The sequence below is a fragment of the Macadamia integrifolia genome, chromosome 5 (assembly GCF_013358625.1).
Source record: "Macadamia integrifolia cultivar HAES 741 chromosome 5, SCU_Mint_v3, whole genome shotgun sequence".
In the NCBI taxonomy this organism is placed as follows: Eukaryota; Viridiplantae; Streptophyta; class Magnoliopsida; order Proteales; family Proteaceae; genus Macadamia; species Macadamia integrifolia.
Genome location: NC_056561.1, coordinates 34860550 through 34887134, shown reverse-complemented (window position 1 = coordinate 34887134; position 26585 = coordinate 34860550). Strand labels below are relative to the sequence as shown.

At 38.5% G+C, this 26585-nt stretch overlaps 1 protein-coding gene across 2 annotated transcripts; it reads right to left on the bottom strand.

Annotated features, from left to right (window-relative positions):
• Positions 1 to 5193: 5193 nt before the first annotated feature.
• LOC122079590 (DNA repair protein UVH3) lies at positions 5194 to 25398 on the bottom strand. 2 transcript variants are annotated; one of them, XM_042646177.1, is made up of 15 exons: positions 25246 to 25398; positions 24898 to 25148; positions 24563 to 24738; positions 24365 to 24482; positions 21998 to 22075; positions 21854 to 21907; positions 18159 to 18343; positions 12427 to 14092; positions 10581 to 10775; positions 10122 to 10207; positions 9212 to 9506; positions 8863 to 8999; positions 7551 to 7635; positions 6482 to 7033; positions 5194 to 6019 (listed from the first exon to the last, which is right to left on the bottom strand). In XM_042646177.1, the coding sequence occupies exons 1-15, from the start codon at positions 25331 to 25333 to the stop codon at positions 5360 to 5362; spliced, it is 4626 nt and encodes a 1541-aa protein (XP_042502111.1). In that variant the 5' UTR covers positions 25334 to 25398; the 3' UTR covers positions 5194 to 5359. The 2 variants fall into 2 exon arrangements, with proteins under 2 accessions (XP_042502111.1, XP_042502113.1); XM_042646179.1 differs by lacking the exon at positions 25246 to 25398 and having other exon boundaries at positions 24365 to 24462; positions 24898 to 25038.
• Positions 25399 to 26585: the final 1187 nt, after the last annotated feature.

Here is a 26585-nt window from a genome sequence, read left to right as displayed (position 1 = left end):
TTGTTATTGGCCTTTGGGACCAATCCCAAAGAGTTGAGATTCCAAGTGAAGTTTGGTTATGTAACTCTCACCCTCTATTGTTTCCACGTGTCAACGAAGGAGTACGTGTCTTCCCCTTCCTGAATCGGAACTCAAGTGCCACCCAGCACCCCCTCCTGGCCTCTACCTACATAACCCGCAGCCCCTCCCCTCATGCTGCCCTAAAAAATGGAGAGGATGCAAGAGCACCTGGTCTCTACCCTTTTTTTTTTTTTTTTTTGAGTGTGTAGAAGTAAAAATGGAGATAAAGTTGCAATCATGATTTTAGGTATTGATATTGGATTAATTGTATGATATTAGTATCGGCTGAGATCGATTTAAATATTTCATCGATTCGAGATCAGGTATTGATATTGAAAAAAGGGTAAAATCCTTTTTTAAAAAAATACTATTTTTATGAAAAGAAATGGTAAAATTGACTAATCTGACTGATACAGACCGATTTGGGAATTGGTATTTATCAATATTGGCTTATCAATACGATACTACTCCTGATAACTAAATCCATGGCTGCAACTATTCTAACCTGTTGGGGATGAATAGAACACGAGAAACTTAACGCAGTTGGACATGAATGCCTACTTCCACCCAAGAGAATGAGAGATTTTTCACTATACTAGAAAAACTCATTACCCCACTCTCTACCTCATAAAGTGACCTCTCCTAGCTTGTTTATGTTTTGGATTTTTTTCTTAACAAAGACAAATTTTAAAACCCCTCTTAATCCCCACACAATTACAATTTTACCCCATACATTTAATTAACACAAAACCTGATCCAATTAGATATATAGACCCAATAATAATTATGTACACCCATAGAATAAAAAACACACCAAACCTCAACAATCTCTACATTGGGTTGGATTAATTTGCAAGTCACTTTGAACAATCTCTTCATTGGCTTGGATGTTGATGTCGATTTTGCAAACTCTACCAGTTATCTTACTATTTGCCCTACCCAATTGATATGGCCTACACCACACTCGAGGTGTCCTTGCATGTCTCTGCTATCTACTTGTATTTTATTTGAGTTCCAATGGTATCTCTAAGCCTTCAATTGTTTCAATATTCCCCACAAATCAGTAAAGATTCTCAATCATCAATCCTGCATCACAACCTTAATCCCCCTTGAAACCCTTTGAGCTTCACATTCAAACGAACATGTGAAACCTCTCAAATCTAATGTTTCTTGTGAAGATTCTTCCTTAGATTCAACATATGTCTCATCCTAGTCAAAGTTCACACAAGCCTATCAAAAGTGTGAATATGTACTGTTTAAATCCTTAGTTGCTTTTAGTTTTTCCTTTTAGAATAATTTACATCCCCCTCCCATGTCGTTTTCAAAAATTTCATCCACCTCTCAAATATTAGTGGAGTGTTTAGTTTTGAATTGTAAAAGATGATTTTAATCTTTTTTTTTTTAATTCAATCATAATGTAAATACCTATTTTACCCTTATGTGTATTCTCATACCATTTTCTTCCCAAGTTGAAAAGAGATTAGGGTTTGAGAAAAACTAGAAGAAGTTCACCATCTCCGGCGATAGCAGACGACAACGGTGAGATACTTTCCTTTTTAATGGAGTGTTAAGAAAATTTATAAAAAAGAAGTAAGAGGAGCAGAATGAGCAACGATCTGATCCGAAAAGGGAAGACGAAGATATTATATATAATAGAGATAAAACAACAGGGTTTGGGCTCATATGGCCATAGTAGCGATCTCTAGAATTTGTACTCTATAAACCCTAATGAAAGGCAGATAAATCATGATGATGTCAACAACTTTCCATTGCCTTCGTTGGATAGTATTCTAGAGCAGAATGAAGTGTTTTTCGGTGGAGAAGAGAGGAGATACTCCACACTGTTAAGGGATAAAGGAGTAAGGGGAATGACTGGAGGGGAGTGGAAGTGGAAACACCTGCAACTGCAATGCTTTTTGTTTTGCTTTTATCGTGAAAAGGAAGATTTTGAAAGAAGAAGAGGAGGAGAAAGCCCATGGAAAGATAGGAGGGGGAAGAAGACGATTGGATCGTCGCCTACTCTTCCTGAATCACACTACTGCTGTCTCGCCTGAGGGGTTGGGGCGGAAGATGCGGTCTTAGGATAAGGTTGGTGGTGATGAGTGATAATTGGTGGCTGACTAAAGGTCATGGGTTAGGGTAAAAGAGTAAAACTACAATAATGAGGGCAATATGGATATTGACGGAAATATTTTACAGATTAAATGGTAGAAAGTTAAAGGAGTGATCCTATTTGTAAATTTTAACATACTAAAAGGGAGGTGGATGTAAGTTTTGAATACACAGGGGAGGCAGATGTAATAAAAACAAAATGTAGGGAAAATGGATGTAAATTACTCTTATTATTATTATTTTATCATTTTGATGGTACTACCATGGCATGCATGATATGTAGCAAATTGATCCTTAATTTAAACACATAAGAAATGCATACTTAGAATCTAAAATCCAATCTATAGCTTCGGTACCTAATGAAGTACTAAGATAGATTTCTTCTTCATTACTCTTGAACCTTTCCATGATACCAACAATGGATGATTTACATTCTTTTTCATTGTCATATTCCTCCTTTTATCCTCCTTACTTTTTGGACAATTCATCTTTATAAAACCTTCCTCCTCACAATAATAACAAGTTAATTTGTGATCCTTTGACTTGGAGGACCATTGTGCTTGTTGAACTCCTCTTGTCTCTCATTTGATCTGTCTCTTCTCTGGCCACAACTTGTAATCAAGACACTACTATCCTCTAATTCCCTCTAAGTGCTATTTTTTCATTGTGTCTCATTCATTAGCAAAGCATCAATAACGTCATCAAGTTTGAGAATATTCTTACTGAGCAACATTATAGTTACAATATTATCAAGTAGAGGAAGTAGTGAAGCTAACAAAAAAATTCATTGTCCGATCCTCTTTGATCTTAACATTAAGAGTTGATAGTTTCGTCAATATCCTGTTGAACTAATCCAGATGTACCTCAAGTTTCGCTTCCTTTGACAACTGAAGGCTATATAATTGTTTCTTCAAAAATTGTTGATTTGTAATAACCTAGACTTGTATATGTTACCTCTAGCTTTTCCCAGACTTCCTCTGGATTTGCCAATCCAATGACCTCACAAAGAGTTTTATCTACAAGATACTACTTGATTGTATTGTTTGTTAGATCCCTCAACCCTTGCCACTCATATTCCTTTTTCTTCTCGGGTTTTTTTTATTTTTCTTAAGAGCATTGATTGTCCCCTCCTGCATAAAGATATTCTTCACTCGTTGTTGTTACAGAGTGAAGTCATTATGACCAATAATAATTCTATAGAGAAGCATGATCCCTTCATCGCCATTTGATTTACCTGATTTGTGCCCTCTGTGTTCGCCATCAATTTCAACAAACTTGATCACCGTTGATCTTGTATGGGCTTCCACGATCTATATCAATGGAGTGAAATTTGCCTAATCCGTTTCCTTCTACTAAATCCAAAACATAAATAAACCTTTGAAACACCCCTTATATGTTTCTTACGCCCATAGGGTAGTTAATGTCCTTTCTCCCCAAAAGATTTTTTTTTTCTTGATTTCCAAATATAGCCTAAAATTTTTATATGTTGTGCCCATTTAGAGGCCAGCATTTCTCTTCCATTAATGTTCTCTTTCCCAAACCTTCTCGGCCATATTATATCAAACCCTCAAAGCTAGGGCATCGGGGGTCTTCAGGGGTGGCGTTTGGGTCAGAGGCACTCATGCCTAGGTAAGCCTACTAAAATATAGCTTGGACCCGGGCTAGACCAGAGCTCAAGAAAAACCCATGAGTTCTATCAAAGGTTTGAAAGCATTTGTTTATGCTACCAAAAAGGCTATCGTGTTTAAATCCATTTTTCTAACCATCTTTGGAAGCTCTAGCTTTAGGTTTCAGATTTGCCTTTTGATTCGGCAGCCAAGTCTCTATGATTCAAATGGAGAATCATTGATGCTATGAGAAAATTAAAGAATCCAAAGGTGTCTTTGTAGGTAGGAGGATGGGGGAAATTAAATGTCCATGAACGATGTATCAACACTAGCTCCCTCTGCTATTCGTTCTCATAGGACATGCACAAAACTTCTTTAATGATCACAGTTTTAGATCGCCATAGTCACTAGTAGAAAGAGAGGACCATCATGTATTGGTAGCGCCCGTGGACAAGCAAGAATAAAGGCAAAACATTTCTAGCGAAACCAAAGTGAACAACTGTTAGTGTAATTGGTTGGTATCCTATGAGTAGAATGTCGGATCCCAGAAGACCCCTCTCGGGAAAAAGAAGAGAAAAGAAAAAAATCATAGTATTTGAAGGATAATCCTGCTTGAACCCACCACATTTAATAATCAATAGAGCCAATCACAGGCTTCAATTATTAGATTCAGGTTGAGTGTGGACCAACTTTTGACACCCCTACCTTGGAAAATAATTGAGGTTTTGGTAAATAATTTCAAAAGCTTCCGGGTATTAAACTGGACAAAAGCTATGTCAGATTCCAAAGCTATCTTTGATATCATATACATGTAGATTATGGGCAAGAGTCAAAACCCACAAAAAATTGCATAGAGAAAGAGGCCATTGATATGAAATGAGGAGCATATTCCACTTTCAGGAGGAGTCTAAAAGCATAAATACAATAGTATAATCATGGTTCTCTGGACATAGTCATGATGAATTCCGAATTCTTGTATATCAGGGACCCAAGGTTCTAATCACATTTTAATATTTGAACCAGTACAACTTTCCAACATGACATATTAAGACCTTCAGCTTTGATGCAAGCAATGCCTTGTTTGGCAAATATCTAATCAAAAATTTGGTGATTATTCATCAATTGAGATTGAAGAGCAAGGGTTTATAATTTCTTTTTTTACTTACTGGGGACAGACGAGGTAAAGAGGAAGGGTGGGAGTCGCAGAGGGTTGGGCTTACATGGAGCAATCAGCCGGGCTAGGGGCAGGCTGGAAACAAGGGCATGGGGGCGCAGGGTAAATAGACACAATGGTGGAGAGCAGGGAAAGGGGTGGGAGAATAGGTAATGGGCAAAATAAAAAATTTTCCCAGTTTTGAGCTGTGTAAAAAAAAAATCTCCAAACAAAATATTTCAAACGTGAGAGTGAGATACCTTATCGTAATTTTTTCAGACATGTATATATCTCTTTAATTTACCCAAAAATAAAAACAATCTAGTCCACAATTGTGAAGGGATGGGAATTTCTACTATACAAAAATATTCCTATAGATTCCCAAATATACACATTTCTAACAGGATCATTTCCAATTTCACATTTTCTAGGTCTTCCTCCGCTTTCTTCTCAAGAAAGGCATACAACGTAAACCTGTGGTGGAGGTTGGACCAGAATCTTCTTTTGGTAGTTCCTGCTCACTTGGATCATTGCTACCTCTAATACCAGAAGTATCATCTAAATGTATGTCATGAACTCTGGGTGGGCTGGACACAGAATGAGTTTGATCATCGTCCAACTCAGCTTTGTCCATGCAAAACCCGTCACCTGTTTTCGGTTGACATGAAACCTGCTGAAGTGGATCAGCGTCCTGCTCACCTTCATCTTCACAAAATCCACCCCCCACTTCAAGATAGTCTTTAGAGAATCCATCAAGGGAAAGATCTCCATTGCCAGGTTTTGAAATTGGTTGACATGAAACCTGCTGAAGTGGATCAGCTTTGTGCTCTCCTTCATCTTCACAAAATCCACCCCCCACTTCAAGATAGTCTTTACACAAATCATTATTGAGTGATCGATCGCAACCACCAATATAATGGTTATCTTCACAGGAATCTTCAACAGCATGTCCCGGCATATCCTTGTCATGCTCTGGTTCCTGGTCCACTGCCCCATCATCCCTTCCTTTTTCATTGCTTTGGTCTGATGACTCACTGTCGTCTGGGTCCTTACTTGCATACTTTACATGTTTACGTGAGCGAGTTGACTGGAGAATGCAGGAAAGCAGAGAGATAGATTAGGTCAAAAAAGGTTGGAGAACTGAAACGAAGACGGTACAGGAAACACATTCAACCAAAAGCTATAAACTTTGCAGTAAAGGGGTGGGGGGAGGAAAAAGGGAATGCAACAGTATATATCTTAGAGCAGAATCTACAATCCTAGCTGTAAAGAAAATACATTCCAAAGAGGGCATGATGATAACATAGGGTACATGCCTATGCAGGTGCCTTCTCTTCCATATGGAGCAGAAGAAAGAGAACCACCAACCAGGTGGACGTATGTACATAATGGTCATATACACCCAAACCACTGTTTCTTTTATGGGACAAACATTCTACAATCAGAACACTGACAATTCATAGGTGAGCATCTCAAAGCCTATATTGTTTTTGGTGAGCTTACCACATAGGACACAAAGATTTGTACAAGCAAAAAGCTTCAAACTTACCCTGCGCACAGAAGTCAACCTTCCTGTATCTTCACCTTGGACCTCCTGCTCATCATTACTACTATCACTAGGGCTACTTTCAGTCAATACAAAGGCAGGGCTTGCTTTTCTCTTTCCTTGTCCCATTCCTCGGCCTCCTCTTCCTTTTCCTCTTCCTCTTCCTCTGCCATCCCTCCTCAATCGTTCCTCATTTTTCTGCCTACTTTCCTCCCAAATAGCTAGATCCGGATGCCCTACTGCAGACTGCTCAGGTTCACTCCCAATCCCTTTCTTCTCTGACTGCTTCTTAGTAGAATTTTCTGAAACATTGTCATCATCTCCAGTAACAGTATCATTCCTTTGGTATAAGGAGTTCACTGGTTCATTCTCATTGGGACCCCTGGGATCTACCCTTCTTTTCTTTGCAGCTTTGGAAGATTCTTCTGGAAGATCATCCACGAAGCCTGAGGCTTGGTTTCCTGTTATCCCTTTTACAGCCTTCTTAATTCTCTTGCTACGAATCTTTGCAAATCGTTCATTGAATGAGTAAAATGCTTCCAATCGCAGCTGAGTCTGTATCGCAGTCACATAAAACAAAAACTGTTATAGGTAGGGAACTGTGGGCTCTATTTCTCAAGCATGTCATAAAGGACAATAAATGAATGAATGGCACAATGGGTGCACTGAATGAACCTGGTTGGTAAACAATAGCTGGGAGATCTGTAGCTCATATAGGGCATTGATGATGTAATTTATATGGAGTTTGGACAACTTAATTGAGTTGAGTTTTATATGGACAGCTTAGGTCTCAAAAATTCATTGGCTCGAGCTAATAGAGTAAAATGGCAGACCTGGATTCATGTTGCAACACCAAGTACTTCTGATAAGGCATTAATGAGCTCAGTTTTGATGACAACTGTTGACAACAATTAATGTAAAGAAAGGCAGGCAGGACAAGCAATTGAATTAAAAGTAATGATTTTTGGAGCAGGACGTATATCATGTGGATGTTGGATGGGCATTAAAATAACATGTGTCATGCTGCCAGATTCTCCGGAAGGTAAGAAGAAAGAAATGCAAAGTGCCAGACCTCATGTTTGCTGTATTCCTTCAGAACAGGCACCAATAATTCATCTGCCTTTTGGTTACTCCAACCAAACTTCTCCGAGCATAATCTGCATATATACGAGTATAGTTAAAAAGTCAAACTAATGCTCATAGTTGTTAAAGGAACTTTGAGTGAAGCACTTCTGTAAGAGACCCATTGGTGCTGGATTCATTTCCAACGAAATTATAGAACAGAGCAGCTTTCCAGACATTCACATCAAAATTCAACAGGACGCAGAAGAACTGTCGGAATAACTAATAGACCAGTCAAGGAGGTCCAGGCCAATATCATATACATATAATGACCATGCATATGTACCTAGGCCAAAAGTAAGTGCAGAGAGGAGACACGAGATAGCAGCATATGTAAGCAATGAATGATGGATCCACAACTGTCACATTCTAGATGTTATTCAGTAGTGATTCATCCACTATAATGGTATATGACCAGAAGAAGAAACGTATTACCATATCCTCTAGGACAGGAACCATGAGCCAAAAAAAAAAAAGGCCAGCGTACCAAGTGCACGAGGCTCCTGCCACTGCAGGGTCTGGGAGGGTCATAATGTACACAGCCTTACCCGCTTCAAGGAGAGCTGTTTCTTAACTCGAACCTGCGACCACTAGGTCACAACAGAGCAACCTTACCGCTGCGCCGAGGTCCCACCAACATATACACATCGTATTTAGAATATTTTCTAACTTATTGAAATCAATCCATACATCCAAGTACTGCACCTGAGAAGAATTTGCTCCTGACATGCATGAGCAGAACTAAAGAAAGGAAGCATCTAACCTTCCCAATAAACTTCTAAACATTTAATGCATCTAGCTACAGTGCCCCATTAAATCATGTAGCAAGTGTGGGTAAGCATGTGAAAATTTCACTTCTTACTTCAAACACTTTCTTTCTGTGGTTTCACCGAAAAAGTGACAGCATTGTCCTTTTCCCACCCACTTTCTCTTCTCCCAAATAGATATGTGGAAGAATCTGACCAAAATGGTCACATTTGGCGTAAAACCTTAAAAAGAGGTGGGGCCCAACTCATTTTCTTGCACTTTCTTACACAACCAAACATCAATGTGGGAAAATGTCTTCTTCCACATCACTTCACTTCCATGCACTCCACTTTTACACATTCTTTCACTCTCTTGATAGCCAAACACAGCCCAAGGCATTAAAAGTTAATAAATGTCAACTACATACATAATACTAGAAGTTCAGGAGAGCTGTAGGCTGTAGCTAAACTTTAAAAATTGATGCAAATTAATAAGAGAATTAGAATAAAACTCACTTGCGAAGAACAAACAGATCTGGCTTCCCCCAGGAGAAAGGTTCAGTCGACTTGTCCACTTGTGGAGAGGCATACGCAGAAATAACAGCCTCACTTGGAAACGATGAAGGGATATTCCAATTCTTGCTTACATTTCTCTGCATATCCCAAATAAGACGGTAAAGGAATTTATAAAAACGTCTTAACTGATCCATTTCATAATGACAAAGAAAAGGTCGATCCATATACAAAGATCTGTTTATATTTTGAGGGTTTATCAATTGATTGACTGTCATCCAGACAACTGGAAACATTTCCATCAAATGTAAACCTTGAAGGAAAAGACTAAAGCAGGAAACTCTGCACTTACATGCTTATCCATGAAAATTTTCTTTATGGTGTGATTGTCATCCATGGATTGATTATTGTCATGGCTTTTTGAGACACTTCCATCAGATGTAGATCCTCCTACAGAGTCTTGTAGGCAATCCAAATTATTGTTATTCACTTTGGATGACCTCTTCCTTGGGGTAGATCCAGTATGAACATTAAGTTTTCCCAAGATGGATGGATCTGGAGACTCTAGCCATTCCCTAAATTTCTGGAGGCCGTCTTCCTCAGGGAATGCATGTGCAACTTCAATAGCATTGACAATGCCAATTCCACTATATATAAACATACATAAATAAAGTTACAAACAAAACAAGCTCGTTAGTAACTGTTTGCTATCGAGGGGTAGAAAAGTTATTATAATGCTCTACATAGTAGATAGAAATGCCAGACTTCTGTTGCTGCCAATGAAGAAACAAATAAAATAAATAAACAAACAAACAAGGTATTTTCTAAATGACACCTCTATAGGTGTATTTTAAACTTGTAACATTCTTTCGATTGCCTCTTGTCTTATTCTCAAAATCTATTTAAGATGGAAAAAAAAAAAATTCCCAAAATAGTTTGAAAGTGACTTATCATTATGCCATTGTCTTTGCATATTTTTCGAGTACGCATCTGAAATGATAGGATTTACCCTTATTTAAAAAAAAGGAAAAAAAAAATGCTATACTAAAAGGGAAAAAGAGTACAAATTATTTGACACCTTGAGGAGTGTCAATAAAAAAATCTCAACAAACAATTAAGATAGCAATGAACCTCAAGATATGGTTTCCTAAATATATGAACTTGACCTAGATGGGGAAAGATGAATCTGTGCAAAATCAAATTCAAAAGATTCATGTTCTCATGCAATCATAGAACCCAGTGATCAAATTTCTTAAAATTACCTAATTCCCTCAGTGTAGTCACTCCCAAGAAGCAGTGCCATGCGAATCAATTTATCTCTACTCAACCCAAGCTCACTCTCAATGTCCTGTGAGACCAAGGATCAAATACATGAAAGCAAATTACTGTGGCCCAATACTTCTGGAAAAATAAAAGGAAACAATTCCTTTCAGGGTGAAAGAGTAGCTGCTGGAAATGGCCAAGAATTAAGTCAGCAAATGGATAAAGGAAACAACGTTCCAGGAAGAGTGTTTATAGACAGAAGCCACCTAGGCATTCAGAAATTTAAGGACTCTTACAGATCACTGGGGGAAACCAATAAAAAAAAGAGTATACCAAAAGTGATACATGTTTAAGAAATAATAATAACAAAAATTACTTGAAAATTGATCTTTGGACAGAATACAATCCATTAAGACAAGAAAAACGAATAAAAATAACGTGCACTGCAAGACTTATACCTTCATGAAGTATGTTTCAACATATTTACGATCATCAAATATATTCTTGAAAACGTTTCGTGCCCCAAACAGTAAAACATCGGAGTCATCAGTTACTACACCATCCACAAGGTTGGAACGTTCCATATATGCACATTGAGCTTCTGCTTCCATAGGTGCAATGATATATGGTAAGCCAAACATTTGTAGCAGCTCCTGATAATCAGAAAGAGAGAGAGCATAAATATCAAAGTTAGGCCTAGAACATCATCATGTGGAGCCGTGTCTGAGTTCCTAGATAGTTAGCAAAAAATGACAACACATTAAGTGAAGCCCAGCATACTACTACTAAACCAGTTCTTTATATGCCAATTTCTACTTATCTCTATACCAAAAACCATAAACTTAAGAGAACCAAAATAAGAAATTCCTTCTCTTCGCCGATGAGATTGTTTTGGTGGGAGACAAACGTAAGGATTAACACTAAGTTAGAGCTATAGAGATCAATCCTGAAAACAAGAGGCTTTAAGATTAATAGATTGAAGACGCAGTATATGAGGTGCAATTTTAGTCGCAATATGATATATAATGACATGGTGAAAATTGAGGGGGGAGAGAGAGATACCGCAAAGTGACTATTTTAAATATGTGGGGCAGACCATATATAAAGAAGGTAATGATATTTCACAGAGATTTAAAGTAGGATGGAAGAAGTGGAAAGGTGTGACCGGAGTACTGTGTGACCAACTTATGCCTTTAAATCTTGGGGGAAAGTTCTATAGGACTGCTGTACGACCGGCTATGATGTATGGGGCGGAATGTTGGGAAATTAGCAAGTGTCATACAAAGAAGCTATGTGTAGCAGAGATGAGGATGTTTAGAAGAATATGCGGCAAAACTAGGAAGGATAAAGTAAGGACTGAATGTATTAGAAATGATTTGGGAGTTGCGGCAGTTGCCTCGATCAATAACAAGCTTCAAGAATGTCGTTTGAGGTGGTATGGCCATGTTCAACGGAGGCCTGAGAACGCCTCAGTAAGGGAAGAGTGATCTGGTTCTGATTGAAAGAGTTAAAAGAGCTAGTGGCATGCTAAAATGCCCATAGGAGAAGTGCGGAATGACATGCATAATCTAGGTCTTGTCTCAAGTATGACCTCATATAGAGCCTATTTGAGGGCAAGGATCCATGTAGCCGACCCCATTAAGTTAGGATAAGGCTGAGTTTGTTTTTTTTTGTCGTTGAACTCTATAAGCAGCTATAACAATTGTTTTTTTTATGTATTCGTCCCTTTTCCTTCTAATTTGAATGAATCAAGCAAATTCAATATTGTTTAGCAGGCAAAATCTGGGAATACCACCCTATACAAAAATAACAGGACTATCATGTTGAAAGAAACTGCATCAAGTTATTAGAGTGAAAAGCAAAAGCAAAAAAAAGCAATGCTAGAGAGCGAAGTAAGAAATGGGAACATCAGAGACACAATGACCTAAGTGAAGCAAGAATACTACACAGTGGGGACAGGAGTTGACATTCAACTTCACTACTTTCAAAATATAACTATTTATGGATGGATGTTAAAAAAATGGCTGAATATGGATGGATCTACAATATCAGGAACAGAGAAAGGATACCTGCAATGATAACTTCTGGTATCAATTTCACTTTTCAGTATATGAAAGGATATCAGGAAAGAAACGATCTATTTTGTAGTTTAATTTCAGGTCGTGATTGACTGAACCAATACCGTGCACCAGCCAATACAGCAATGGAAGATATTGATGAGATGAAAAAAAGTGAAGAGGGCATAAATTCCAAGGCACATGTCCTATTAAAATAGAATAATATTATCGAAGTTTGAATGTGCACCTGACATTCTGCAAACATTTCGCTACTAACAGACTCAGCATTACGTTCAAGCTTTCTCTGCTCATCTCCTAGATTGATACGTTCCTGTCTCAGATGTAGCAGTTCCTGATCTAAAGCAGTCTTTGAAGCCTCCATCTTGTCCTCAATTGCATCTCTACACTGCTCTCTTTCCTCAGAAAGAACACCATAATCTTTTTCTGCAACTAGGTTGTGATCCATGGCAGTGTCAGTTGCTATTTCTTTTATAGAATATCTTGCCTGAGAAATGGCATTGTCAGTTGTCTCACATGACACAAATGAAGGTATGGCTTCAGATTCATTTTCGGAAGCATCAACCACATTAGCATCAGATGTTTTACTGTTCAATTGATCCTCATTTGGTTCCTTGGAAGTAACCTGATGAGTACTATGTGCGTCAACGCAAACATTCCTATCTTCAACCGTTTCTTCACTCAAACGCCCGACATCAGAAACCAGTTGTGATTGATCTGTCACCACTTCCTTCCCATCAGTTTTAACTTCTAATCCGCTGGATGACTTCAATTGCATATTTGGAGACTCAACAATGTGTAACATATCCCTTATGCCCGCATTATTTAGCCTTTCTAGATCATCCACATCTTCACATGATGATGGATTTTGTTGAAAATTATCTTCTAAGGGCAAGTTACGTGTATCAGAGCAATCCTTTTCAAGAGCAAAAGTTTGAGGGAAAAATTTATTACTTGTACTCTGACTAACAACTTGTCTGGAAATTTCAGTATCACTTGTTCCAGCAGACACATTGATAGATTTCTCTGCCGTGAAGTCCTCCAGGCTTATCCTTATTGCTTCTTCAAAAGCAGCTGCTTCTTCCAAAGAACCTTTTGAAACAGCCATTTTCTGCGGAGAAGCCAATTCTGGAACATCAGAAACTCCTTCCTCCCAGTCCACCTCAGCCTCGTCACTGATGTCATCATATGTCAAAGTTTGTTTAGCTTCCTCCTTAGCGTCATTACTAAAACTGCAATTGGTTTCTTCAATGCTTCCTTCCTCCCAGGAACACTCCGAATCAGCACTTGGATGTTTTTCTGAAGGAACAACTTTAGCAGAAGGGATGACAGAATCTCCTGCTACTAAACTAGCAAAAAGATTATCTACATCATCCTCAGCACACTTGTTCCCATTGTCATCTTCAAAGAATGATATCACCATTGGAGCCTTGTTTCCAAGAACAGATTGTTCATTAGTCAGAGGGCTCTCTCCTTGCACCAATGAATCCATTCCATCATTTATGCTTATGGTTCCATTTTTCCCATCATTTGAAGAGTCATGTTGAACACCCACCACTTGCTCATTGGAGATAGCCTCCATGTTTGTAAAAATCTTTTCCTTCGTCTTCTCCTGCTCAATCTCTTTCATCAAATCCAAATTCCGTTGCAAATCTCGGGTCATACGAATTCCCATGGCTCTTACCCTGCTAACCCGAACACGACCACTGTCATCAAGGTACGTCTCAACGTCGTCATGGAGATCCCCTCTTGATTCATTTGTTGTAGATCCAGTTGCAGAATTACCCTTAGAAGCAGATGAAATATGATTCACAAAATCTGAAGAAACAGCTTCTGTTCTCGGTGTCTGATGTTCCATGTCTCCATTTTTCTCAACTCCAGCAGATGTAAGTGTTCTGATTTATACAATTAAAGAAGTATCTGATCAATCAAATGAAGTATGCAGAAAGATATATTTAGCACAAATTCAGTTATCACAGAAACTTGAAAAAGGATTCTATTTTAGAAATTGAAACCACTCCAGAAATGCTCATGGGTGTGGAGGAAACTTCTGGAATATAGAGATTGGGTTGAACCAATGTGCAACATCTTATTGGGGACTAGTCTAGAAGATTATGGCTTGACAAGTGGCATCCTGCAGGCAAGTTTGGGGATCAGATTCAGTATGATGCAAGATATGATAGAATGGCAACAGTGCAAGATGTTTTATGTGATGGTTATTGTTGTCCTAGTCCCTCTGTGTCCCTGGACTTAATTGAGAATTGGAAGCAGCTTCCCAAATCCCAATTATTAATAAACTCCATTTTTCTGTTCCTGATATGATGGTGATTTGGAAAGGGAATAAATCTAGTATTTTTTCAACCAAATCAGATTGGGAGATGATTCGACACAAGGTTGCTCAAGTGGAATGGGCAGATGAAATCTGGTTTTCTGATAATGTTCCAATAAAATCAGTCACTACTTGGAGAGTAATTAGGGATGCCTAGCCTACAAAAGACGAGCTGATCCGAAGTAATATGGGTGTTAGTCCCCTTTTGTTGTTTATGTTGGGCTGGGATTGAAAGCCAGGACCATTTATTCTTTGATTGTTAGTTCACCTCTGATGTTTGGGGAGGTGTCTTAAAGCTTTTCTCCCAGTCCAGAAGGCAACTGCAAAAAATTATTGATGAAGCCACCTGAATGTGGTATGAATTTGGTGGAAATGATTCTACTGGGGTAGTTGGCAACTTGGACTTTGTTTCACCAGCTATGGCAAGAGCATAATTTCCAATTATTTTGGAGTACAACAAGAACTTATCCCCAGATCCTTTCAGCCATTAAGGAAGAAGTTCTCTTTAGGTGTGCATCCCTTACCATTTCTGGTATTCAGAACTCTAGGATCATGTTCCTAATAGAGAAATGGGGGATACAAGTTATATGGGTCTCCCAAGTCCCAAAGGTTTATTCTTGGATTTTTACTCCTACGCGTACAGCTGCATTACAATATGATTGGTCCCTTCTATAGGAGAAGAACTTCTTATGGGGCCTTGGTTCGTGACGAGGTGGTGGATGGCCAGGTAGGAGAAGGGAAAATCCAAGAAAAAAAACTCTGTAGGGGAAGGGGAAGCACAATTCACACTCACTCAAAGAAAAAACCCAATTCAGTTTCTTATTCAAAATCACCTTGTCCAACATTGGGTTGATAACCAAAATAGGCTTGTTTTATTAGGAATAAGCCTAGGGTTGGATTGTATATGTGTTGGGCCTTCAGTTCATGTGGTTTGGAGTGTATTCGGCCACTTTTAAGGGTCTAAAAGAGGGGCTCTAAGAGGTTTACTAGTTAGTTTCCATTTTCATTAGTTTCATTTTTAGTTGGGTTTGATTTGAGTTATATTTGTTTCCTTAGGAGTCAAGTCATTAGTAGTTAGTTTCCTTTTTCAACTAGTTTCTAATTTCAGTTTTTAGTAACTATTGTATTAGGAGAATATTTGGTTTCCTTTTTGAGGAACCTTCTATTTTGTAATTCCCTCCTCCATCAACATTATAAATAAAGAAAAGGAAGCTCCTAAAGCTGAGATGATTTTGATAAAAAAATTATGGTTGTTGCTATTATCTTCTTCATGAAGAGTTTTCTTGTGTTTGATCAAGGCTGATGGAATTGGTGTTTGATCCAATTGACTCTTTGCGTGTGAAGCCCAAGAGATTCCTTTCAAGTGTTCTTTTTCTTCTTCAAGTGTTCTTTTCCTTTCTTCTTCAAGACTCTACTACTGCCCTACTGTTACAGGTATTTATATCAGTCCTTATTCTCAGTTCTGTCCAGCGATAGGCATTCCTGTGAAGAAACTTCAATTTCTACCCAGGCCTATCCCTCGGTCAGTTTTGGCTGAGATTTTAACCTAAGGTTCTACCCATACAAAGGGGAATTTGATCCAGAGTTGAGGCCCTTCTGAGCTCAGGTTGCTGAGTTATCAAAGATCTCCCTATTCTGGCCGATTCTGGTTAGTTCAGATTCGGCCCACTGAAATTGATAGATCTGGTTCTGTCCTCCTCTGTTTCTGTGGAGTTATTGTTTGTGGACTGTTAGGATTCTATTCCTACTGCTGGTTAACCCAATTATTTGGTGTATCGTCTGATCTCATATGTTCCAGCTTCTGGGTTTCGAAACTCTGATTTACAAAGATCTGTTTTCTTCCTTAATTCTGATCTGTTGTATTGCTGTCCTACCTTGGTGATTATTGGTTGTTCTTTAATTAAAAGTTCCTGCAGTTGAGACTTGGTTAGACTCCCTATTCTAGTCTACATCAAGTGGTATCAGAGCAGATTAATCACCAAAAAAGGCTTGTTTTATTAGGAATAAGCCTAGGGTTTGGTTCCATACATGTTGAGCATTTGATCCCATGTGTTTTGAGAGTGATAGACCACTTTTATAGGTCTAAAAAGGAAACTAACTAGTAATCTCATACTCAATCTTAGAGCCCCTTTTTTAGACTCCTAAAAGTGGCCCAATACACTCCAAACCACATGGACTGAAGACCCAACCCAACCCTAGGCTTATTCCTAAAAAAAAAGCCTATTTTGGTGATTAATCTGCATCATGGGTACATACAAGTATTTAAACAGAAAACCAAACTTAGAGTCTAAAACTGAAACAACTTGTAACCAAACCATGGTTCGAGGTATCGGTTTTGCCCAGGCCAAAAACCGAGATCTCGGTGAGATTTCAGGGAAACCATGTATTTTGGGAAGGACAACTCGAAAAAACTCGAGATGGGTTTCGGTGGTCATATGGCCAAGTTAGCCCCTAAAATTTGCCATCTAGCCTAATTTAGGCCTTCTAAACACATTTGAAACATTAGGTTTTTAAAAATCAAACCCAAAATGGTACTTTGACTTCAGACCCTAGGTTGGTAGTTTATGGCATGGGTGAACTCTACCTTAGGCTATTCCACACAATATCTAGAACTTTTAGAACACATAATTCAAGTAAAAATATAAAACAACTTAAATAAGCATAAGGAATTAGAAGACATCAAAAAGATTTGTTATACATGGATGACTCACAACAGGGAAGACAGGCGAGATCTAGCAAGAAGGGTGAGAAATCTTGTCGAAATGGGAATTAAAATATCATGTGATTCAAGTCAAAACTGAGAAATGAAGCGAAATCTTGGCGAGAAACCGAGATTTCGAGCAAGATATTGTCATTTTCTAGTATCCTCTATGGTCTCAACTCGCCAAATCCAAAAAACGAGAGTTTAGTGAGATCTCAGCGAGACCTCGAGCCATGAACCAAACTCTATCTATCTCCTACGTATCCTACCCAAAGCAAACATAAGAAAATAAAAGACATAATATTAAACTAAACTACTTGCAAGCCTTGTTGGACCCAAACTACTTACAACCCTTGTTGGACCCACCCCAGGTTAGACTGGGGCTCTGGGTTGCCAAAGCCAGTCAAGTGCTACTGTATCATGAAGCTGGAGCCCCCATATTTGCTTACGTTGTTACTGGAACTGATAGGTCAGTTGTGTGCATGGAGTTGCCTTCCATTTATAGAGTTTTGGTTGTGCACAGAAAAGAACATTCTAAAGTTAGCTATCATATCAGTCAGATTCTAACTTAGCTATTGACATCCTGGAGAGAAGAGTGAAAGGGCCATGGGGCAGTACAGCATCTGAAGAGTGCCATTTTGCATCTAGTAGAAAGATTGTCATGGAGTCAGTTCCACTGTGTTTGGCATGAAATGAATCAACCAGCTGAATTCATAGCTGCTATGCGATTGGGATTAACTGAAACTATTTTATACCCATCAGAATTCCCTGTTGACCTTTGTGATCTTGTGAAAAATGACTGACTATTAAATTTATTACCAATGGTAATTTACCATCTTTTCAATAAATTTTGATATTACTGACTGAAAAAAGAAAAAAAAATAGACACAACATAAACATATCAAGCCAAGCTTGAAATTATTTCACTCACTGTTTGTCCCCAGTGAATGATGATGAAAATATGAATTCTCTATTGGCTTCAGAAGCTATCCGAGATGTCTGAACCCCACCAACTCCCCTTCCAGCAGCAGATTTCTGCACTTCATCTATTTCTCGACGGAAAGCCACTGTTTTGAGATAAGCCTGAATCTGTAGCTGAGAAAATTTTGCAGGGGCCTGGACATATGAAATTAACAATTTGATCAGCTCGTCCTAGTCCAAAGTTATCAACCTATTTGGATGTTCCAATATAGAGAACAATAAACTGTAGCAACAATATTGTAATCATTTCACACAAAACATTACCACTGTTTCCCATGCTCAGTTAACTTTCAGTTGTTTAATCTTACTTAGTCTGGGCATGCTCACCCTACTTATAAACGTTATTATTGCATTTTTTTTTATTGACGTTCATCTCAATAATCCCTTTGTGTCACTACTTTATTGACAAGAAACCAAAGTAATGCTAAAGAGAATGGGAAGAGCATCTATTTTCAATTTGCTAAGAAAACAGAAGGGGGGGGGGATTGGGGGGAAGCATCAAACCTTGTACATAATCAGGCACACATTATGATGCGGATCCAGGTTCCAAAAGTCAGAATCGGATCACTTAGGGCCCACTTAAACACTCAATAAAACAAAGGCAACACCCAATAACAATTGTATTGAAATAAAGCTTCAACTAAATGGCATAATTGTAATTAAGCTGAAGTTTCCAATGAAGGTGGCAGTTTTGTAAACAAATAGAACTTTAGAAGGGAGTGGCAGACTTGTAATTAGATGGAACTAAAGGCCAAGCTACAATATGCTAGTAAAAGGGTAATTTAGGAACCAGGGAGAAAATAGGACAAGAGATAATAAGGAAATAAAATTGAGGGTAGTACGGTCAAACCAGGGTTTTAAAAGACCTAAACAGCAGCCCACGATTTTCAGTCTTCTTCTCCCTGTTGTGAGAACCAGAAACCAGTGGAACTTGAAGAATCCATCTTCAGCAAACAGAAATCAAGCCTCAACAGTTCTGAAATTCCAGATTTAATGTCGCCCAAGCCTGCTGGATCAATCCCAACCAGTACAGTTCAAAGATTCAAGCATATACTTGGAATATAAAGTCTGAATCTTGGAACCAGCGATAGTTGCAGGTATGGTCTGCAACTGACTTCAACTCTTGTGATTACTGGGTTCTTTTGAGAGCAATGGACAAGGGTATGGATCGCAGGCAGGAGCTTCTCCTTCGGCTAGAACTGGAATGCAAATAGAACTCTGTCGGAGGAGTTCCGGCAAACCCTCTTTTGTTTTCTGAAATCACCCCGGCAGAGAAGAGGAACAAAGCCCAGTGATGAGGTCGTGAACAGAGAATAGAGGGTAGGAAAGAGAAAACCAGCAAGAAGAAGGAGAAGATAAGAAGGGAAAAAGAAAAAAAGAGGAGAGAAAAATCAGAAACGAGAGAGATGGGGGTCACGGCAGTCCATATTCAGCCAAGAAAAACATTCAATTTTTTTCAAAAACTTCAATTCTTCAAAATAACTTCAAAATCTCAAAACTGAGTTCTTCTCTATTACATCACTAATATAAAGGAAAAATCAAACAATTAATGGAAACTATTCTAAAATTAGAAGCTAGCTAATTTAAAAAGAAATTAATTCTAAAACAATAGAAAATCAAATCAAAAGATATTTCTTTCCGAAGTCCATCGTGCAACTGCATCACATTATAAAGGAGATGGCCAAAGGGCTGTGCCTCAATACAGTTTCTAACTAATCTAAACTCAACCTATCTGGCCATAACATTAACCTGAAGCCACTCCAACCATGATTGCAGTGGAGAAGGGCCAGGCAAGAACTAACACAGATTTCCTGGGCCAGGAGATCATTTAGTGAAATCCAATGGCAGGAGTAATAAAACAGGGAGGAAGAATAGCAGTAGAGGTTAAAAACACGTGTGGCATTAACAACATGAATCTATACTGAATATGCAACATGTTAAATAAATAACCAGACAGGCTACCTAATCAAGCCTTACCAATGGGGGAAGACAGGTTCATGTCTCCACTGCCATCACCACATGATAAAACAAGGTCCTATATATACACTGTAAAAGGAAGAAAAAGTAGCATAGTGTACAAAAAAAAATCAAAGCGAAACGTGTAACGGCCAACATGTCTGCCGGAAGAGGTAGAGTAGCATGGTCACATTCTTAGATTGTTCATCGGTTCTTCAAATGAGACCAAAAACATTCCTTAGTCACAAGCTCAAGGCCAGGATTTTGGAGCTCATAGTCAAGCTCCAAATTAAGACCCCAAACCAGCTCTCTTCTCTCCTATGATGGGGGGAGTTCAAAATTAAGTTCCAAATGTAAGGGAATCCTTAGGAGGAGACTCCACCTTGAGGCTATGATGTAGATCCACATTATGGAAGGAAATATGAGAGGAAGAAGGGTCTAGCCTTAGTCCACCTAAGTGGCTAAGGTCCAGCCAAGAAGCCAGCCGAACCCCTATTTGGTCCACCTGAGTGGCTAAGTACAAATAAGGGCCAATTGGGCCCATCGGCTAGGGGAATAAGTAGTAGTTGTTTTAATTAATTAGTGGGCCATTGGGCCCATCGAGTTGAGTAAGTGGTATGTCAAGTCCAAATTGTCTTAGGACTCTATTTGTTTTCCACATAGGTTTATTATTCCTAGTCCAATTTTGAATTCCTAGTTGTAGTAGGAGTGTCTAGTCCTATTGGGAAACTCGCTCCTAGTTGAAATAGCAATGTCTAGTCCTATTGGAAAACTAGCTCCTAGTAGTAGTTTGATTGCTATTCTGCACTCTATAAATAGAGGAGCCTATGTACTCATAATGGGAGATTTGAATAAAGAATAATTGTAGTCAATTGCTTAGAACAGCCGGGATAGCTGTGGGTGAGAAGCCCGGGCCGAGACAGCCGCTCCTCCCCCACTTTTCCCTTTCTTCTTGGTTAAAGCTTTCTATTTTATCCTAAAGTCACTGCTGTTGAAGTATACGATTGTTGTGAATATTCATAAGTTCATATCTGTCCAAGTTACAAACCAGATTTGATTCTCTCTCCTGAAGCCTGCGATTATTTCTCCTAGGTCAGAAAATCAAGAAAGCTTGTAACTTCACAACCAGCCGTCAGAATCCTCTCAACTTTGGGGGTTTTTGTATACGCCCAAGAGTGCAGCTCAATCGGACTCCTACAGACCTGGCCGCACCTCTCTCTCTCTAGCTCTATAGTAGGTCTTTCTCTCTCCTATCGGGTTATGTTTTGGGCTGGTTTTGCTCCTATATGGGTATTGTATCCTTGGGGGTTTATTTGAAGGTCTTATTTCTTTGTTTCCTGGTCCTATTTGTATTGTTTGGGGTTATAAATTGCTGGGGTAGTGTCCTGCATTAGGCTACTTTGACCTTGGATGCATAACTGAATCATTGGAAATGTCATCATTCTTGGCTAAGTTGTTAAGTTTATATTGGAATCATTAATCTTGCAATTTCCCCATAATTCTCCTTCCATAGGGCTCAAACCATTGTCACTTAAATTAATTTTCCTCATAAGATCAACCAAAACCAACATATATGCATCTAATCCAATTTCCAGCATGAGAGAGCTTGGAAGTAAAATTCATGACCGAGATTCAAACATCATTAAGGAAATATTATATTTCTTCAGATATTTAAACATAAGAATTTACCTTTTTGGCTTTTTGATACTTCTGTCGGTTTTCTGCAATCAAATTCTCTCTCATCTAGAAACAAAAGCTCACTGTATTAGAAAGGAACAAAAAAGGCAAAGAACAACAAAACCAGAAGTCACCAATATCCAATGGAATGCATACCTGAACTAGCAGATCAAGTTGCATAGATGGAGGCAGCACGGCCAAGATAGATGGATCAATACTTCCATGCATTACTGGCTACACAGTCCATAAACAACCATGTCTTTACATCAATTAAGTAGAAGAAATCATAAAGCAACTGTAGTTCTGTCATTCACAAATTTGATATGCTAGAAATGCAGGTGCTAATACACCAAAGAGAGCAGAGGGTCTAATCAAGCTCAAGTTTGTCCAATAATGTCCTTTTTTCTTTTCATTTATATATATATATATATATATATACAATAATGTCCTTTTTTCTTTTTTATTTTATATATATATATATATATTTATTTTTTTGGCGGGGTGGTGGGGGGGGGGAGAAGGGAATAGGCAAAGACGACTGATTTTATTACTTGTAAGGATTAAAAACAAAACCAAACAATATACCATACTACTTGATCTATGTAAATAATTTGCAATAGATTCATCATAATCACCGCAATGGATTAGAATAATATAATACAACAATAACAACTCAGCCTTATCCCAACAGGTTAGAATAATATAATATAGGTAAAAATAAGTTGTTTGTTATCTGTTTATAGAGTCCAGTATAGCTGTTTCCTCTTGGAATAGGCTTCCATATGGCTGTTAGGCATTGGTTAAAAACTACCCTTGGTTATTTATCTAATTCAGTTGAATCACAGAAAGTTTAGTGTACTTATGAGATGTTAACAGTGGCCATTAGTATATGAAATTGAGTTATGTCAGCAATAATGCTTGGCTTTTCTCCCTACTCTCATTTCTAGTGTCCTATTCCTGAGTTGCTTTTAGCAAAATTTTCTAATTCATTGAGGTGTATAGCAGGGGAATTCTATCAGCAAATATGCCAAACAATCTGGTCTGAGGTTGGATTTTCAGGTTGGAATCAAGTTTCAGTCTAGAATTTCAGTTCTTAGTGTTCAAATATACTTTGAATTTCATCCCAATTCCTCTACAGTCATCACAAGTGCATATGCATTATTTTTTATTTAATTTTACATCACTCATTATTCTAAAATTTTATTGGCTTCATCTAAGCCCCAATTTTGCCACATGGATTTGTTGTTTTGCGTAGATATACATTGCTGTGGCACTTAGTTAACAGCTCAAGCATTTAGGATAAGCGCCTGTAACATTGCTGAGGGAGGGTTTGTGTTATGTGCTGTTGTGCCCCTTGGTGCCACGTGATGGTGCCACTACGTGATGGTGTTACGTTCATAGCCACGTGTGTGGGAGGGGGGTCTCTGCACATGCAGAGAGGTGTTGTTGTGTGTTGATATATATTGTTGTAGCCCTTTAACAGCTCGAGCTTTTAGGTTAAGCGGTTGTAACAGAATTTATACCAAAATTCCAATCTGGTCAAATTACAATCCATGAAATCCAAGGGATTTGATCTTTCCTTATAGTACTTGGGTCTCGACCCATATTTCGGGCCGATCATACTTCCTTTTGTAGGAAATTTTTTTCCCCTTAATCCCTGCAATGAATTCGTTGACTGGGTTGAAAGTTTCTTTTTTTCCCTTAGCATCTGTTACTTGCAGGCTTGTTTAGGGTTTTTTTTTATCCCTAGTCCACGTTCTTATCTCATGTAGCAAGATTAATGTAGTCTATGTCCATGTCGGTTGCCAAGGTCAATCAATGTTGTGGTGGATAACCTCATACATCAAAAGTAATGTAGTCTTATCTCCATGTCGGTTTCCTCAATCAATGTTGTAGTGGATAACCTCATCCATCAAGAATAGTATCTGTTTTGATGTTCTATTGTTAAAGGCCTTTGTTTCTAATGTTTCTAGTTATAGGCTAAATTATAAAGTTTGAAAGGATTAGTTAGAAACAACATTTAAAAGGCAAGCAGTTAACACTCAAAATCAACAGTTGGCAGACATGGATCAAATGCTGATTAAAATAACTCTAGATAATTAACAATTGTATGATTGATCTTCTTTCAGCTAGATAACTATTTTTATTACGTAATATGTAATACTAACCAAAATAGAAATTCATTATGCCATTTGTATGAGACAGGAGAGAAAGAGACAGGATATTTTTCCAGCACCCAACATTCATGCTCTAATAGTTCTACGGTTGTAAACTAGGTGCAGAGGAACTTGAAACAACCAGATATTGGTTTTCTTCATCAATTCTTGTATGCTGCTTCACAACATTATTTTCTTTTTACCTGTTCTGTTTTTCAAATAATGGATAGTTACCAATTCAATACATATGATCAGAAAAACCAGCATATTTTGCATGTATGCTGCTGTATAAAGCAATAACATCTAAAACGTAAGCAAATACCATTGTGGGGAAAAGTATGAGCAAGATTTACAAGAAAACACGTACAAGAATCATTTCCTCATCATCATCACCATCATTTTCCTCGGAGGGAATGCCACCAAAAGACGTTGATGCATTTCCAGAGAGACTTCCATCTTCCTCTGCTGCAAGGGATGCCGCTAACCTAAATTGACTCATCAAAACAAATCACAAAAGCAACCAAGGAAAGCACAGACCGTTGCTATAGGATGATAGGGAGCTTACAACTCATCCAACATTTCTTGATTTTTGGCCTCAGCGACGGCATCATTTATTTTAGAACTTGACTGTGTCATGTCCTCAGCATCTGATACAACCTTTTTACCCTTAGGATCATGCTCCAGATTCTGCTTCTGGTTCTCAATATCTGCCGCTAATTCTTTCAGTCTCATTGCCTTCAGCTATTGAGAGAGAGGAGTGTTCAACTAAATAAGATTACATGGTGGATATACCACAGAATAAAAGAGCAAAGCAGTACGAGGAGTGGAGTATGAGAGGAAAAGGAATTTGTAACAGAAGCTTCCAATTTGAATGCCCTAAACGAAAGGAACAAAATATACGTGATTAAGAAGCAACTTCTCAGCGGTTTTCCGGATCTTAGCCTGAGCATTCTCTCGCTGACGACGACGGGCAATGACTGTGCGGCGCTTAAGAGCAGGTGTACCCCCATCAAATACGAAGACAGGCTTGGTGCGGAGGTAAAGGAGCTTGCAAATGCGGCGAAAGAACCCCAGGAGATGAGCATTCCTCATCATCTCTCCCTTGTCGTCTCGCATCGCCTTCATGAACTGTATCATCCAAATGCTCGCATCTGCGAATAAGAGTAACAAATTCAGATAAGGAATTGTGAAACTGAGAGCGCAGAGATGATAAGGTTAGAGGTTAAGAGTTCTTGAGAGGGGAAATACCGATGGCGAGCTTCTTGCCGCCGAGGGTTTCGACTGATACGCGACGACCAACGGGTGCTAAAAGCTCCCAAAGCCCCTGAACACCCATGCTGAACTCGTACCTCTTTCTTCTGCAGTTGCCGCCAACACCTAACTGCTTTGATGAATTGCTTAGAGACAAATCTATGTCAAACCAAGGGAACTTTACTAACGTGCGCTGGTGGCGCTTCCTGTGTCTGCCATGGACACTCAGAGTCGTGTTGGAGCCGGTTTGAATTATCCACCGTATTAATCAGGGTTTTCAAAAATCGGTGAATTAGCCGATTCACATCAGAATCGGTACTGACCGATCCAATTGATTCATTCCAATTTTTACTGGTTTTGATCGATTCGAATTGAAAATTGGTACTGACCGGTTCAGATGCCAACTCCAAGCTTTAAAACCCTGGTATAAACCATACAAGCAAGCATCAGGAGTTCCTTTATTTCTGGGTGGGAGGTTATGCCTATATCACAAGGTTTGAGGAAGCAATTAGAAACGGAATGGACATCCATTGATTTGATTCAAATTCAGTTGGAATTGGCTTAAACTTTGGAAAAAACAAATCAAATCAATAGGTTTGAATCGTCTAGAATTGGAATCATCCTCGACTGATTTTGATTTAATTCTATCAATCCGATTCTAATATCTTATATCATAATAATTGGGTTAAGGAAGTATTTGGCAACAAGAAAATATAAAAGAATCAGGTTTCAACACACTTTATAAGTATTAAATTTGGGAAGATGAATTTTGTCCATCTAACACTCCCTATGCTCACACACAACTCTGTATTCAGGGGGTAGAGGCATCTTTTCATACCCCCTAAAAAATAGGGAATTTGTGTGGGGCATGGAACGCTAGATGAACAAAGTTCTTTTTCCCATATAATTTATTCTGATAATGCATATTAAACACAACGTAGGTTTATATTTTAGTAATTTTAGTCATTGACACTTGACAATTTTAACACCCATTCTTATGACACAAAACCTTTGTGAGTGTCGTGGTGTATGTCGATTGTGCACATATAATTGGTGACCTTAAACCAGAAAATCAAAGTTGGAGAGGAAATATCCCCACCATTTCAAAAATTAGAATAGGATTGATTGATTTGGACCCTGATTCTTGGTCCAAGACCCTAGGATGAGTTCAAATTTGAGAACCGATTCAAGGGGTTTTGGGAGCGATTCCCGGCCTCTTGCTGATTCCAATCCAATCCGGTTCAGAATCCGCAAAAATGGGTCCGATCTTCAATTCCGTGTTTTGAATCCCTGCTATGGCGGTACCCCGGTTCAGTCATCGACTCAACCTTCCGTGT

Bases quoted from the DNA above. Each gene is read 5' to 3' on its own strand.
- LOC122079590 (XM_042646177.1), bottom strand. From the start codon at position 25,333: ATGGGTGTTCAGGGGCTTTGGGAGCTTTTAGCACCCGTTGGTCGTCGC. The intron at 21,908-21,997 runs GTATGCATTCCA...TTTTGTTTCTAG, and splicing joins AACTTGATCTGCTAGTTCAG to ATGAGAGAGAATTTGATTGC. The intron at 9,000-9,211 runs GTAAGTGCAGAG...TGGGATATGCAG, and splicing joins AAATTTTCATGGATAAGCAT to AGAAATGTAAGCAAGAATTG.